The 16,771-nt window shown below is 37.8% G+C and overlaps 1 protein-coding gene across 4 annotated transcripts in view; it reads left to right on the top strand.

The window, feature by feature from the left end:
• The window catches only part of LOC132152947 (activin receptor type-2A-like), a 61,684-nt gene extending 45,871 nt beyond the window's left edge, over positions 1 to 15,813 (top strand). For all 4 annotated transcript variants that reach the window (XM_059561970.1, XM_059561969.1, XM_059561968.1 and 1 more), the window contains 7 exons: positions 318 to 461; positions 7,611 to 7,754; positions 8,330 to 8,475; positions 8,738 to 8,852; positions 12,048 to 12,186; positions 13,632 to 13,762; positions 13,854 to 15,813. In XM_059561970.1, coding sequence (XP_059417953.1) covers positions 318 to 461; positions 7,611 to 7,754; positions 8,330 to 8,475; positions 8,738 to 8,852; positions 12,048 to 12,186; positions 13,632 to 13,762; positions 13,854 to 14,048 — 1,014 coding nt within the window. In that variant the 3' untranslated portion in view covers positions 14,049 to 15,813. The remainder of the gene's footprint in view (positions 1 to 317; positions 462 to 7,610; positions 7,755 to 8,329; positions 8,476 to 8,737; positions 8,853 to 12,047; positions 12,187 to 13,631; positions 13,763 to 13,853) is intronic.
• Positions 15,814 to 16,771: the final 958 nt, after the last annotated feature.

Raw genomic sequence — 16,771 nt, 5'->3', positions numbered from 1 at the left:
TTTATTTAAGGGTACATGGGATAATACCAGGGTCTTGTATCTGGACTGTGTCCTTCTGTAATGACCTCTTTGAATGCCCCTTCTTTGTACACACATCTTATTGAAATGACCTTATGGTGGTTTATGGTGGCACTTTAATAACCCTGCAGAGGTTGTTCAGAAATCAGCACAGCCAGCTTGTGATTTAGGGAGTCGCTGTGAAACTAGTTGGTTGACGATGGTCTTCATAGTGATGAAGTCTACAGCAGTTATTAAACCTACAGATGGTCTGTTCATCCAACCCAATGACTTACACTTTCTTATTTATTGTCTTTCAGGACCCTGGACCCATGCCGCCATCTCCCACCCTGGTCCAGAAGCCACTACAACTGTTGGAAATCAAAGCTAGGGGACGCTTTGGCTGTGTGTGGAAGGCTCAGCTGCTCAGTGACTATGTGGCAGTAAAGATTTTCCCCATTCAGGTACCACGTGAACCCAAAGCCAGGGAATCAGCTCCTAAAGCTGAAGAGTTAATCTAACCTGCTTACCAATTACACAGCCAAACATGGAGCTGAGCCATGTGTCAGCCTGTGAAGTTACATATACATGCACTGCATGTACAACATTAGCACATCATGTGATTTAATTAAAACTGAGTTTGAGAGTAATGTTAAATATTTCTAATTAATGATAGACTTGACAGCGAAGATGATGCAATCTTAAAAAGGGAGTCGTGGCCTAATGGTTAGAGAGTTGGACTCCCAATCGAAAGGTTGTGAGTTCGAGTCCTGGGCTGGCAGGAATTGTGGGTGGGGGGAGTGCATGTACAGTTCTCTCTCCACCTTCAATACCACGACTGAGGTGCCCTTGAGCAAGGCATCGAACCCCCAACTGCTCCCCGGGCGCCGCAGCATAAATGGCTGCCCACTGCTCCGGGTGTGTGCTCACAGTGTGTGTGTGTGTGTTCACTGCTCTGTGTGTGTGTATTTCGGATGGGTTAAAAGCAGAGCACAAATTCTGAGTATGGGTCACCATACTTGGCTGAATGTCACGTCACTTTAAAAAGAAACAGAATGTGAACAGGAAACTATACATCTAAACTATACATCTAAACTATACATCTAAAGTATACATTAAAACATACACTGTAAAAAGCTATATATATATATATATATATATATATATATATTTAGCTTTTTACAGTGTATGTTTTAATGTATACTTTAAAGTGCAGCATCAAGTTTCAGTTTTGAGACCTACTCAGATTTCGTTATTGCGTTGGACCGATCGGAATTAAGAGCAAAGGTCTGTTTAAATGCCGACGGGAGCTGCGTTTGAATTACAATCGTTTTTTTCCTAGTTGTAGTGATGTTCACACTCGCCTGATGCCTTTTGAAAACCTTAGGCCGGTGACACAGTGGCATATTGCACCTGTCAAACATAGTCTATTTTGCCGTCAATACTGTTGACGGTGTCCTTTATCAGTAGACTTTATATTTATGCTTAGGGATGCACCGAAATGAAAATTCTTGGCCGAAAACCGAAAAAGAGAAAACCGAGGCCGAAATCCGAAACCGAAACACCGAAAGAAATTATGCCAATTATTAGTACCATTGCATTTATTGCTATGACCGTGTACTAACTTTACTAAAATTAAAACATTGCAATTGCATAAATTAATATTAACGTTTCAAAGATAATTACAATTACATAAATTATTAAAAAAAAACATAAAAATACATAATTACAAATTATGTAAAAATGTATTAAGCACATTGCAACAATGCACAGTATTAAAATAAAATTCAAACTAAAAATTTATCCCACTCATGTGTATATTAAATAAAAATGTACAGGCCTACTGGCCTGCAGAAAGGTTTTAAAATGAACTGTTCTCTCATAAAAACAAAGTGCATGAAGTGCATTTGAAATTTTTCTCTGTAGGACTAGAAAGTGCATTACTTCTCCAGTAGGCAAGACTTTTATCACTTCTGGGGATGGGGACTTCAGACAGATAACCATCTAGCTGTTGAGCAGTTGAGCTTGTCATCTGCCTGACATTTGAGAAATATTTGAGAGAGTGTATTTAAATAGGGCCAGGGCATAAATAAACATTTTTATCAAATTAAAGCAGAAATCTAGCAGAAAAATGGCTACAATCTGATATTATGTATGTATGTGTGTGTGTGTGTGTAGTGTGTATATATATATATATATATATATATATATATATATATATATATATATATATATAATGTCACATATATAGTAGCTTAAGAACAAAGTAGCCAACGTATTATTATTATTTGAGGCACTTTCTTGCAGAATTCCACTGAACACATCAGACAACGAGGGTGCATGCCCCTCATCTGGTGCAGACACAAGTCTTTTTTTCTGCGCTCTGATCTGTCTCCTGTGCTTGGCGCTTCTCCGTCTCCACGCGGGTTCTGGCCTGGATCATTTCTCGTGCGCGCTGCCTTATTTCTGCATCGAAGTAATGGTCTTTATAACGCGGATCAAGCACATTCGCGATGAAGTGCAGAGGATCCGAAAAGATCTCACTGAGATGTGTGCTAACAGACTATATAAGACTGTACTTTTCTTTGTTTTCACTTCGTGGTCCGTCTTAATCTCTTTGTTAGGAGACGCTTTAGTGCTCCGAATAAAGGAATAAGAAGAGAGAGAATGTTCTCACTGGTGTGAAGTGAATGTCGCGGGGAGCTCGTGGTCTGCGCTATGCAGGTGCACGTGCAGGTTGCGGTTTCTGTTTGCGTCATCACAACATTTCGGCCGTGTTGTTTCGGCGATAAAAGTCTATCGGCCGAAAACGGAAAAAGCCATTTTCGGCCGAAAATTTTCGGTGGCCGAATATTCGGTGCATCCCTATTTATGCTCAACATGAAGTATAGATATTGTTGTCGTGAAGACAAGATCCTGGTCTGTCGGCGCCTCGGCGGTCTCCCTCTTTGTCACCTACAGTAGCAGCAGCGCGCCAGCGCCGCATCAGGCACGGTTCTGGTGTGTAAAGACATAGAAAACGCAAAGCAGCCGTCACGCAACTGACACGCAGCAGAAACGCCACGCTCACGCCACGCAGCCAGTGTGTCACAGTGTTCAATGGACACAAAAAATAAAATTTGAATTTAGCAAGGATGCATTCAATTCATCAAACGTGACAGTAAAAACATTTATAATGTTGCAAAAGACTTTCAAATAACTGCTGTTCTTTTGAACTTTCTATTCATCAAAGATTTCTAAAAAAATATTAAGCAGCACAAGTACTTTCAACATTAATCAGAGTTTCCACGGATCTTGAAGTCTTAAGTCTTAAATTGTAAAGGAAATCTTAATTATGATTTCAAGAGGTCTTAAATCTGGGGACGGAAAGACCAGAATTGTGATATGACTAGGGCTGGGATAAACGATTATTTTTTAAACGATTAATCTAGCGATTATTTTTTTCGATGCATCGATTAATCTAACGATTAATTTTTCAGACCGATTTGATTTAGATTATCTCCCCATTAATTGACTACTAACAATTTATACATGTTGATTTACATATCTGAATGAAAAAAACATGAATTCCTTAACATTGCAATATATGTTTATTGCTCTTTAAATTACAAAATAAAAGACTGACTAAGAATGCATTACTTTGCACTTGTATAGAGATAGCATTCAATAAAACCTTGAAACCTTGAAAACACATAGCTTACTGAAACAAGCTTACTGAACACATAGGGCCTAGCTTACTGAAAAAAGAAGTTCTTTCAGATGAAAATAACAACAACTTGATGTCTAGTATTCAATAAAAAAGGTCACCCAAAATACTTGTTTAGAGCAATTGAAAGAATACAGTATGTAAATGTAAACTTGAGGGCTTTAAGCTAATTCAGAGAGTGCTTTTACAAAAAAAATTAACAGTGGGAGCCAGCAGCCTGTCATGGAGAAAAAAAAAAATCCAAATGCTCCACGTGAAACTTTGGCGTTCCGACCTTTTTCTATCGTGTCTAATGATTTTGGTTAATATGCACAAGGGAGGGAGAGAGCAAGAAGCGCTCGTGTAGTTTGAAGACTGTGAGTGCGCGAGCGCGCGTGAAACTTTGGTTTTTTCGCCCTTTTTCTATCGTGTTTAATGATTTTGATTAATATGCACAAGGGAGGGAGAGAGCAAGAAGCGCTCGTGTTGTTTGAAGACTGTGAGTGCGCGCGCAGCCGGGGCTCTCTCTCGTACGCGCCCTGTCACTGTCACTCACCGATCAAATAAGGCTTTGACAGCCGCCAAAAAAAAAAGATCAATGCAGAAAAACCCCTGGATTGGTTATATAACGTTGGACAGAATGTTGATCCGGCCATCGCGTATATTCAGCGCACATAAGGTAAACGTTTTGCAAATGTTTTTTAGAGAAATAAAAACAGGTCGACGAATCGATGTGCATATTTTGCGTCGACGTATTTTTTGCGTCGACGTCATCGATGACCTCGACGCGTTGTCCCAGCCCTAGATATGACAGAATGTGATGATTAAACATCGAAAGGCTAATGTTATGATTTCATTGAATAGACATGAGTGCTGCAGTTCGAAGTCTGGTGCTGTGCTGGTTTGTGTTTACCGGGGGACAGTTCTATTCTACATTTACATTTAAATTTATTCATTTAGCTGACGCTTTTATCCAAAGCCACTTACAATTGCTATATATGTCAGAGGTCGCACGCCTCTGGAGCAACTAGGGGTTAAGTGTCTTGCTCAGGGACACATTGGTGTCTCACAGTGGATTCAAACCTGGGTCTCTCACACCAAAGGCATGTGTCTTATCCACTGCGCCACCCCCACGCCCACCCCAAACGCTCCACCTGCTGGCAGAGAATAAATGAGCATTTTCAATATATCTGTTGTTTTGTTCAGTGTTCAGACCAATGCGAAAATCGACCCATATTTTTACCCTGCAAACATGCAGATCTTTAAATGTGAACTGGTGGATCGATAAGAACACAAAGCATTATAAAAACCTAAAAAGTATGTGATGAAGTCTAGCAGGTTAGACTAGAGCGCGTGCGTGTGCATTTATAGTGCGTTCTTTCACTGCATGAATCAGTCTATTAAAGTGCATTTACAATTATCACATACTTCAAGATATGGGGCAGAAAATGTATATATTTCTATCATTTCATATAGTTAATATCACTCAAAGAGTGCCGTTTTTTTCTTCAAAGGTCAGCATGATCACAAATGTGATATTGATTTTATACATTTCAGTAAACAAGGAGTTAATATTAAGAGACTTAGGCTTTAGATACCATATTTCCTGTTTTTGCTCTATTTCTCTCACAAAAGATAATTCCAAACACAGCCACAGCACTCTGTACAACACAACAGTGTTTCGTTTCTGAATGAATCGCCCATGTAAATGATTCAGTTCAAACGCAATGACTCACTTAACAGTGACTTGCTGCCACATACTGGCAGTTTTAATTTCATATTTAATGTACCTTTTCATTTTTTAAATAATTTCAAACATCAGTTTTCAATGTTTTATGTTTTAAGTATCAAAACATTATTTATGTATTAAAAGTTTAAGTATGCCATGTCACTCAGAGTTGCATTGAACACTGTGTAAATGCATCTAAATGACACTTCTAATGCCGCTTCTGTGTTTCCTCTGCATTGCAAAGATCAATTTTGTTGATACTGATTTCATATGCTTGGTAAAAGCCGAAATGCAAGAATTTGACTCAAAAGATGGTGCACATTTTTAGGACAAAAAAATGCCTTAAAGGTAAAAATGGCCATAAAACTAGTTGGAAATGATTCATTTCTATTATTGCTGTGAACTTACCACACAGAAGATGAAGAATATCAAAAAATTCAGGAGCCAACTGTTAGCAGTTACAGATAAGATATCAGCACAATAACACACTATAGCAAAATATTATCTAATTACGGTTATCGATAAAATCCCAGAAAATGATCGAGATATTATTTTTTCTCGATATTGCATACCCCTAATATATATTATTTAATTTATATAATATTTTATCAACAATAATTGTTCAAATTATTATAATAATTAATACTTTTGACTCTTGAATCCATTTTCTTAAAAATGGTTTAAAGTCTGTAATGTAAAGTTTAGCATTTTATAAAAAGTTTTGTTTTTGTGAAAACTTGTATCTGAACTGTAAATTACCGTATTTTCCGGACTATAAGTGGCACTTTTTTTCATAGTTTGGCTGGTCCTGCGACTTATAGTCAGGTGCGACTTATTTATCAAAATTAATTTGACATGAACCAAGAGAAATGAACCAATAGAAAACATTACCGTCTACAGCCACGAGAGGGCGTTCTTTACTGCTCAGTGCTCCTGTAGTCTACGTACACTGAGCAGCATAGAGCACCCTCTCGTGGCTATAGACGGTAATGTTTTCTCTCGGTTCTTGGCTCTAAATAAATGCGACTTATAGGCCAGTGCGACTTATATATGTTTTTTTCCTCATCATGACGTATTTTTGGACTGATGCGACTTTTGTGAAATTTGTGGTTAACTTTGTTTGGTTCTTCTAGGTTGTCTTACTTTACACGTTTACCGTTAGTTTTCTAGTAATCTCATTTTCAATTAAATGAATTGACCTTTCATGCATGGAGCTCTCTGGCTTCCATTCAGTTTAGAGTGGCTGGTGGATATTAGGTGTTCAGAGTCAATCCTAATATCAGACCTTTGACCCTTGCAGGGTGTCTAGGTGTTTCACCTACTCAGGAAAGAGGGGAAGGAGAAGGATAGGTAAAAGAAGAACTGAACAAAGCTGCTGTGGGTTTTCCTAGCATGACTTACAACTACTATTGAGCTAGGATGTCAGGTGCAGCTAGTGTATACTCAGGTGCGACTTGTAGTCCGAAAAATACGGTATGCATTTTACAGTGTAATATGGTAATATAGACATTGCCCAACCCAGCTCATATGGTATTCATTTTATTTGTGCAGGTCTTAAAAAGGTCTTAAATTTGAGCTTAAAAGTCCTACAGCAAAAATATGCAAAATTCTTGAGCACTAAATCAGCATATTTGAATGATTTCTGAAGGATCATGTGACACTGAAGACTGGACTTATGGCTGCAAAAAAATTCAGCTTTGACATAATGGCAATAAATTATGTTTTAAGATATATTACAATAGAAAAGTGTTATTTTAAATTGTAATAATATTTCACAATAGTACAGTGTTTTTACTCTATTTTTTTTATCTAAAAGATGCAGCCTTGGTGAGCACAAGAGACTTCCTTCCTTAAATATACATGATAAACATTTATTTCATGAAATTACAATTTCCGAAGATTTGCAACTTTAGTAGAAACAGCTAACAGAAACGGTCTCACTCCACAGCTCTATTCTGAGGGAAATCATTTGTGTCATCCATCAATCAATGATGTAATAAGTTGCGATGGTAAATTACTACTTACATAATCGGAGTTGTCTGTGAATGCCAGCTAAGGCTCTGTAACTCGTATCAATTGTTTTAATGGTCAGTTAGCAGTACTGCTGTTGACTTATCTTTGATGGGCCTCAGTGTTTTTTAGGGGATTGCCCATCATACCGGTGTGCTGTAATTATTATGTACTTTGTGTCTTTCTCAGGACAAGCTCTCATGGCAGAACGAGTATGACATTTACAATCTCTCTGGCATGAGGCATGAAAACATTCTTCAGTTCATCGGGGCAGAGAAGAGAGGAAGCAACCTGGACATTGAGCTGTGGCTCATCACGGCTTACCATGAGAAGGTGTGGAGCTGTACGAGGGCTGGATAGTATTAGCTTGCACTTAAAAGGAGGAACATTCTAGATCCATTTTAGTTTCTCAGAGTTTACAAATTAATATCTCTGCCATCATAATCAGCAGGGATTACATGCTATATTATTTTTTGCTATGTTGCTAATGAAATTGAAAAAGTCTTTTTTTAATTTATATGAATTTTGAACATCAGACTAAAGATTTCGCTTAATGAAATGATCAATTCCAGCTGCTGAACACTGAGAAATAAACATGACAAGGAAAGTAATAAAACATTAGAAAGAAAATTGGCTACTATTTGAATGCTGCTGATGTAATTTGCATTTTTGTTATAAAGGTCTTCTGCTTGATATGTTCTCAAGGGACAGTCATTTTTATTCGTCATGTTGATGCCTGCTTTTTGAGTCTATATGTGACACTAGCACTCAAAGTATCCACAGTCAGTGTTATTGCTGAGTTTATAAGTTTGTTTTCCTTTTATAGTGAATTTAAAAGGTTTTAGTTGTTTGCACTGCAGGCTGATATAAAGCCATGATTGATCCGCATCTGTTCTGTCTGTGTGCAGGGCTCCCTGACTGACTACCTAAAGGCAAACGTAGTGACGTGGAATGAGCTGTGTCACATTGCTCAAACCATGGCTCGGGGCCTGGCTTACTTGCACTCTGACTTTCCAGGACACAAAGATGGCCACAAACCAGCCATCGCCCACAGGTGAGAGATGAAGAACCATTATGGTCCTTGGATATATTGAACAGAAGCGACGCTGTCATAAGGATAGTTCACCCAAAAACATACACTCATGTTGTTCCAAACCTGTAAGAGTTACTTTCTTCTGCAGGGTTTTTGGTTTGTTTTAGACCCCACTGACTTTCATTTTATAGATAAAACTGCTGAAACCATGTTGAAAATGGCATTGTGAGCATTTTAAGCCATTTTTACTTGAAAATGTAAATTTGGTTTTGTATGTCCACAGAGATATTAAGAGCAAGAATGTGCTGCTGAAGACAAACCTGACGGCCTGTATAGCTGACTTTGGTCTGGCTTTGAGGTTTGAGGCAGGAAAGTCAGCTGGGGACACACATGGCCAGGTAAGTATTGAAAGACAACTGTTCAGATCCTCTAAAACCGGTGCTGATCACTCTTTGAAGTGTGTTAAAATATGAATATGATTCTATGGAGGTGTATCAGAGGCTGTATCTCAAAACCTAATGAGCTGCACCACGGAGCAGGAGTCCGATTTTATTTATTGTGTGAGGAAAGTGAGTCAAGCTGACTGACAAGAGTGAGGTGAGAAAGACAAGGTGAGAGTAGAAAATTGTTTAGAAAGGAAATGCAAAGGCGCCTGTTTGGCAATATTTTAGATTTTGAAAAGCCTATTGACTGGACATTTCTTTAAACATTTGTTTCTTATTTATTTTGTTCCACAGTGTTTGCTGTTTACTTTATTTAAACTTTGTATATTTTATTTATTTTATTTTATATCAAGGTGTATATGACGTGCCTCCAAGCTTTCTTATTTGTTTAGCTATTAAACGTTCTATGTTTCTTATTTGTTTGGTTCCAAAGTGTTGAGCACTATATCGGTTTTATATACCCATTTAAACTTTGTGTAGCCTAAGTAATTAGTTGTTTTAATAGGCATATATAGAGTATTTTTATTAATTTTGTTAATAAAAGTTCTGTGAGTTTGACGTTGTTTTTGCTTGAATTGAACCAACCCCAAAATGCTGCTAATTTGAAAGTTAAAGTAAAATGCGCACACCGCTTTTTCAAACTATTTGAAAGCCAAGAAAACCGAGGGAAAACTCAAACGAACAATTGCTTCACACTTTGAAAGTTAAAGTAAAATCTGTACAGCAGTTTTTCAAGCCATTTGAAAGCGAAGACAAGAGGGAAACTCAAACGAACTAACACCCCCCACCCCAATGCTGATACCAGTATTACCAGTGTTGTCAAATGACGATTAACCGGTGGGAAAATTTCCTCACCACCACAACCCTAGTCAGCACCATATCAGAAGTGAAATTTCTTTCTCAGTACCACAAAAATTTAAGTCTATAAGTCGCACTTTTTTTCATAATTTTGATAAATAAGTCGCAGGACCAGCCAAACTAAGTTTACATGAACTGAGAGAAATGAACTAAGAGAAATGAACCAATAGAAAACATTACCGTCTACAGCCGCGAGAGGGCGCTCTATACTGCTCTGTGCTCCTGTAGTCTACACTGAAGACATAGAGCGCCCTCTCGCGGCTGTAGACGGTAATGTTATCTCTTGGTTCTTGATTCTAAATAAATGCGACTTATAGTCCAGTGCGACTTATATATGTTTTTTCCCCCTCATCATGACGTATTTTTGGACTGATGCGACTTATACTCAGCCTTCAGCTGTTTCTCTATTAAGTAATCACATCTTGAGGATTTGACAAGGTATTATTCTGGTAAACAGGTAATAAAATCATGAACAAATAGAAGAGTTAAAACAAGAGAACAAGGATAAAAATGAACTAAACAACGCTTTTTTAACAGCAGTCTGAAGTATGCAGGGAAACATTCAGTAATTTAATAACATACACATGTAATCAAATATAAAATATAACTTTCTTGTTTAGTTATATTATACAAGAATTACAAAACATAAGTGAAGTTTGGCGATGTATGGTAACCCATACTCTGAATTTGTGCTCTGCTTTTAACCCATCCAAGTACACACACACACACACACAGCAGTGCACACCCCAGAGCAGTGGGCAGTCAATGGGGGTTCACTCAAGGGTCTCAGTTGTGGTATTGAAGGTGGAGAGAGCACTGGTTATTCACTCCCCCCACCGACAATTCCTGCCGGACCTGAGACTCGAACCCACAACCTTCGGGGTTCCAAGTCTGACTCTCTATCCATTAGGCCACAACTGTATTTCCCCACTACATATGCATCATTTTATTTTTTGTGGTGTCAAATGATTAATCACATCCAAAATAAAAGTCATTGTTTGCATAATATATGTGTTTGTTCAAGGTATATTTATTATGTATATATAAATACACATACATAAAGTATATATTTTGAAAATATTTACATGTATTTACATGTCTATATTTATTACTTAATATGTAAACAAGATTTTTTTTTTTCTGAAATGTATATACATCATAGTTGCCAACTCTTGCGAGACAAATAAGCAACCGCAGCTTCAAAAACAAGCCCAAAACAAGCCCAATATTTTTTGATAATTTATTATCATCAACATTATTTATCAATTATTTATTATCAATAACTGAGCCTGCAACATATTAAACTAACACTACTCTTTTAACTGCAAAACAAAAACAAGTTATTTTACAAGAATCAGCAAACTGCAACAAAGCAGGAACAAAACTCATCTCTAATCAACTGTGAGCAGAACAGGATTAGAGAGATGGAAAAGGAGAAAAATACAAGAGCTTCAAAGTGGAGCTGTAACATAACCTACTAAAAGATTGTCTATTCGAACAAAATATACTCTTAGTATTAGTAGGTTAAGCCTAGTATATACTATAGGCCTATTTGGTTTTTTTTTATTACAGTGATAATTAATACATTACAAAAAAAAAATGATTAGGCTACCTTATAAAGGAAAAAAGTAATCCCACTCCTCTACATCTACTACTATCATTGCTTGGATTACAGCGTCACATGCCTTCTTTTTGAATTTGATTTTTCTCCAATCCCTCATTGAAGAAAAATCATGTAAAGAAAGATTACACTACAGCGCTTATATTTTTGTACTGATTGGCTATTAAATGCTTTGGAGAATACAGTGAACATAAATGAAAAGAAACTAAGTTGCTTGTCAGGTTTTTCTAACAAGCAACCATTTTTTTCTAAATAAGCCCAAAAAAATGTAACTAAGGTTTTTTCCACCAACTTTACAAAAAAAAGAAGCCCAAAGTCGCGTATAATATGCAGACTTGGCAACCATGATATACATGCATCTGTGTGTGTGTATTTATATATACATAATAAATATACAGTGCACACTCACATATATTATGCAAACAAAAACTTTTATTTTGGATGCGATTTAATCATTTGACAGCACTATTTATTATTGGCATGTTCAATCATTGTATGTATCTCAATCACTAAATCATTCTCAGTTATAGAATTTCAGTAATAGAAATAGTTGCTCTGGCAGCTGGACCGTTGCCCATAATTCACTACTTACCAAGACTCACTATATGCATGTACATGTTCCATTTTAATCTGTTATGCTAACTAGATGGGGGTCTCTCTGTGCACTTCAGGTGGGAACCAGACGTTACATGGCCCCAGAGGTACTAGAGGGAGCCATCAACTTCCAGCGAGATTCTTTCCTCAGGATAGACATGTATGCGGTGGGACTGGTGCTGTGGGAGCTGGCGGCCCGTTGCACTGCATCTGATGGTACGAAGACATAAGCTGCTATTTCTCTTAGACTATTTTGACATTAAACTGTGCTGTTATATCAGCTATTTTATAGAAATTTGATTGACATTTGAGTTGTTACTGGTCTGGCAGCACTCCATGATCACACAAATACATTTTCCAGTATGTTTTACTATCACTTGGGTCCCAGAATAAGCCTGCCACTGTAAGTGCAGTAAGTTCACAATCACTATTATTGATTATTGGTCTCTGGTCTAATGGAACAATATTGATCAGGTGTGGAAAGTGAAGCAGACCTCGGGGACTGTTGTGACAGATGTCATCATTTGTGACAGCCTCATTGAGTGCAGTGCATGATGGGATTGAATGGATGACAGAGTGTGATGGCAGATCAGGTGGTTTAAAGTCATTCTGTTTAGCTACTTCTCCAAATTGTCTTCTCTTTGTTTGGCGTTTGTTGAAAATGTGGATTATTAATCTAATCTTATTTTAATTTGTCAGTTTTTATCAGCACTTATTTAATTCCATTTTTGATATGTAGTTTTATTCTCCCAGCAAAACTTTTAACACAGGTGTTTTTAAACACTTTGATGCCAAGAACCACTAAAGGCACTCACACAAATTATCATAATTTACTCACTCTCAAGACCTGAAAGACTTTCTTTCTTCTGAGAAACATAAAAGAAGATATTTTGAGAAATGTTTTTGTACCTAGAACTTAATGGTCACCAAAATGGTTTGGTACCCAAGATTCTTCAAAATACAGTATCTTGTTTTGTGTTCTACAGCAGACATAATGTCATGAAGGGTTTGGAACTACGTGTGTAAATACCGTATTTTTCGGACTATAAGTCGCACCTGAGTATAAGTCGCATCAGTCCAAAAATACGTCATGATGAAGAAAAAAACATATATAAGTTGCACTGGACTATAAGTCACATTTATTTAGAACCAAGAACCAGGAGAAAACATTACCGTCTACAGCCGCGAGAGGGCACTCTATGTCTTCAGTGTAGACTACAGGAGCACTGAGCAGCATAGAGCGCCCTCTGGGGGCTGTAGACGGTAATGTTTCTCTTGGTTCATTTCTCTTTGTTCATGTCAAATTAATTTTGATGAATAAGTCGCACCTGACTATAAGTCGCAGCACCAGCCAAACTATGAAAAAAAGTGCGGCTTATAGTCCGGAAAATACGGTAAATGATGACACATTTGTCATTTTTACAAGAAGAAAGCGCTGAACACATTCTTTTCTCATTCTATTTAAAATTGCATTTTAAATTATTTTTTAAACTGCTCAAAATGATTAAAAACTAGGGAATGGTAAAATTAATAATAATAAAAAAATGATAATAATTTTGTAAATGTTAAAAATGATTGCCACATTCAGCTCATGTCTAAAGTTAATGTGAATTCTGACATTCTTTTCCTTGTTACCCTTCAATGGTTCATTGTTTCTTAAGGTCCAGTGGATGAGTACATGCTTCCGTTTGAGGAGGAGGTGGGCCAGCACCCCACTCTAGAGGACATGCAGGAGGTGGTGGTCCACAAAAAGCTCCGGCCCACTTTCAGGGAGTGCTGGCAGAAACATCCGGTACGTAATCGTCATTAAACCTCACCGCAACTGAAGATTTCAATTAAGTGAATATTATGCTTGATAGAAAACATGTTCATTTGTCTCTCAGGGTCTGGCCATGCTGTGCGAGACAATAGAGGAATGTTGGGACCACGAGGCTGAGGCGCGTCTCTCCGCGGGCTGCGTAGAGGAACGTGTGATCCAAATGCAGCGGCAGACCAGCGTCTCCGCCCCAGAGGAAATAGTCACCGTTGTAACCATGGTGACCAATGTGGACTATCCCCCTAAGGAGTCCAGTCTATGACTAGAGGATATCAGCATGTGAATTGCGGCTGACTGAACAGAAAAGATGTGTCGGAGATGGTGGTGGACTGCTGTTCTGACGGCTGGCTTCAGACATGCTGGAGGATTGTCCTGTACTTAAGGCTGGAGCAAATGCACAAGATGCATTTTGTGCCGAATACCTGGAGCCAGCTACGTTATTGTATCTGTGTGTATATATAAACTAGTACCACGTGGCGCTCTGGTAAGGACAGATGGATTATAAGCCGACATCAAATCGAACCTCTTTGTTGTCGTTTCTCTGCTCGGAGAATAAACTTTCACGTTCAAGGAGTAAAGGAGACTTCTCCTCCGCAAGGCGCTCGTGTCATTTCAGTATAAAAAGGGCAACGTCCATGTAAAAAAAAGACACATTTAATGTGTTCCTATGAATGACTATTGTAATGCCAATAAGAAACAGCTTTTTGAATGTGTAGTGTGACGCTGCTGTACAGATATCAACAGAAAGGGTGATGGTGATCCAACCCAAATCAACACGCGTTTTCTCTGAAAGCTTTCAGAGTTTCTGTCAGATAACCACCAACCTCTCGACAAGGTATACCTCAGTTTCTCATCCTAATAATGCGTTTGTTTTGTAACACTATATGATATTAAAAAAAGAGGCTTTTCGATGACCTCCATTTGGCACGGAAGCTTTTTAAATACGGGAAAAACTTTTTTTATATGACAGATTATGCCAAGAAACGATGGCCATTCATAAACCAGTGTTCTGCCTTCTTTCTTTTAGTTGTTCTCTGTGTTGCCCTGCTGTTTAAAATGTGATACTTGGTTTTTTTTTAGCATTGTGACTGTTTGTTTGTTCAAACTATTTTTGACCTTTATCGAGACCTGTTGAGAAGAAAAAAATCCCTGAAAATATGAATTTTGTGAAAATAATACAGAAGCACTTACCAATATAGGTTTGCGGTGTCCTTACAGCATTGACATACGTGCATGCCTTGTTTTCTTTTCTTTTTTTTTTCTTTTTTTTGTTCATTTTTAATTGTCTTTGTTTTTCAAACATTTGTAATCACATGGAGCTTGTGCATGAGATCCCATTAGCAGTCATGGAAACACCTTCTTTATTAGTTAATCTGATGTTATTTCCTGTCTTCGGGGCTTCACTCTTTTTCTTTCATTTCCATTTTCATTGGGAATCCTCCAATCTCGGTCTTCTATGGTCTTCTCACTGTCCGCTTCTGTCGCGTTGCGAGTAGAAGACCTCCCTCGTGCGCTGCATTTGAACTGGCGTTCTCATGAAGCCCGACCTCACGAGTGACACGTCAAACTGGTTTCAGATCAGCAACCAGGCGACCTTCTACACACTTCTACAAGAACTGTATCTCATTATGTCTCAGGAAGCGTTTCCCTTTGCTTTGAGCCCTCTGGTGCCATTCTGGTGACACTTGTTATATTATGGATGCAAGGGCCATTAATATAACACCTTATTAGTGTGGTCATATGTGCAATAACATCCTAAGCAGGGACTGTTTCACAGCTCACGGGCCACTTCCAGTGTGGTAAAAATACAAGCGCCTAGCAGTTTGCTTAAACCATAATGTACATCACAAACTGAAGTCAACATCAGGCTATGCATATGACGCACGGTTGTCTGAGAGTATTAAGCTAATAATATGCTGTAATGGAGAGCGAACACATGCAGTAACTCTTTGCCGACAGGCTGACACAGTCTTTCAAACGAAAGCTGCTGCTCTTAGGCTTCATTCACACTGCCCTTGAATCCAATCCGATTTTCAAATTCGATCTTTAGGATCAACTGTCATTTTGCGAGAGATTTGATCCATTTGTTCGGACCCAATATCAATCAATACCATCACAGTGCATACTAGATGACGAAAAAACTGCTCTAATCCGACTAAATCTAAACAGATTAATATGTGGTTTGAAGTCAGAATAATATAAATTTCACTGTGAATAGTCAGATTTCAATCAGGTTTGTAAAAAATCTGATTTTTATGTGGGGTTTTTCCTATTTAAATCAACTGATATGAATCCGATATTAAATTGGATTTCTGCTTCCTGTCTGAACAAGTCCTAAAATATGATTCAGTGGCTCATTTTGCTCTCAGTATTAGTCACATTGCATCCTTAATGGTGAAAACTGACAATTTGGGCTGAATGCATTTCTAAAAAAAACGATTTAAAACCACATATTAATGTGATTTGTATCAGTTTTGTAAAAATTTTATTGTTTTTCCCCCCAATCAGACTACAAACAACTAAACTGATTTGAATCAGATACTAACTCAGATCTGATCTAAGATCTGATCGGACCATACAGACTCGGCACATTTGTAAAAACCTGATTTTAATCTGATTTCAAACCACATACTGCTGTGGTCTGAATCCAGTTTGTAGACAATGCATTTCATGTTTGTTTGTTTTAATCCATTCATACTACGAACATCTGAACTGATTTGAGTCTGATACAAAATCGGATCTATGTTGCCTGTCTGAACAAATCGTGATATAAGATTCATAGGATTCAATGGCTCATTTTTGGTTTGTTTTGCTTTCACAATTCTTTTACAGTTTGATTCATTTGACAATGTTCAGGTCCATACTACAGTATGCAATCAAGCCCTTTCAATGAAAGCTCTCTATCTCTCTCTACTGTAGCATTCTCAGCCAGCTCATTCTGTTTTATTTCATCTGACTGCTGTCAGGATGGTAAATTAATACAAG

Source organism: Carassius carassius, chromosome 11 (assembly GCF_963082965.1).
Source record: "Carassius carassius chromosome 11, fCarCar2.1, whole genome shotgun sequence".
Lineage (NCBI taxonomy): Eukaryota > Metazoa > Chordata > Actinopteri > Cypriniformes > Cyprinidae > Carassius > Carassius carassius.
This window is presented reverse-complemented; position numbering and strand designations above follow the sequence as displayed.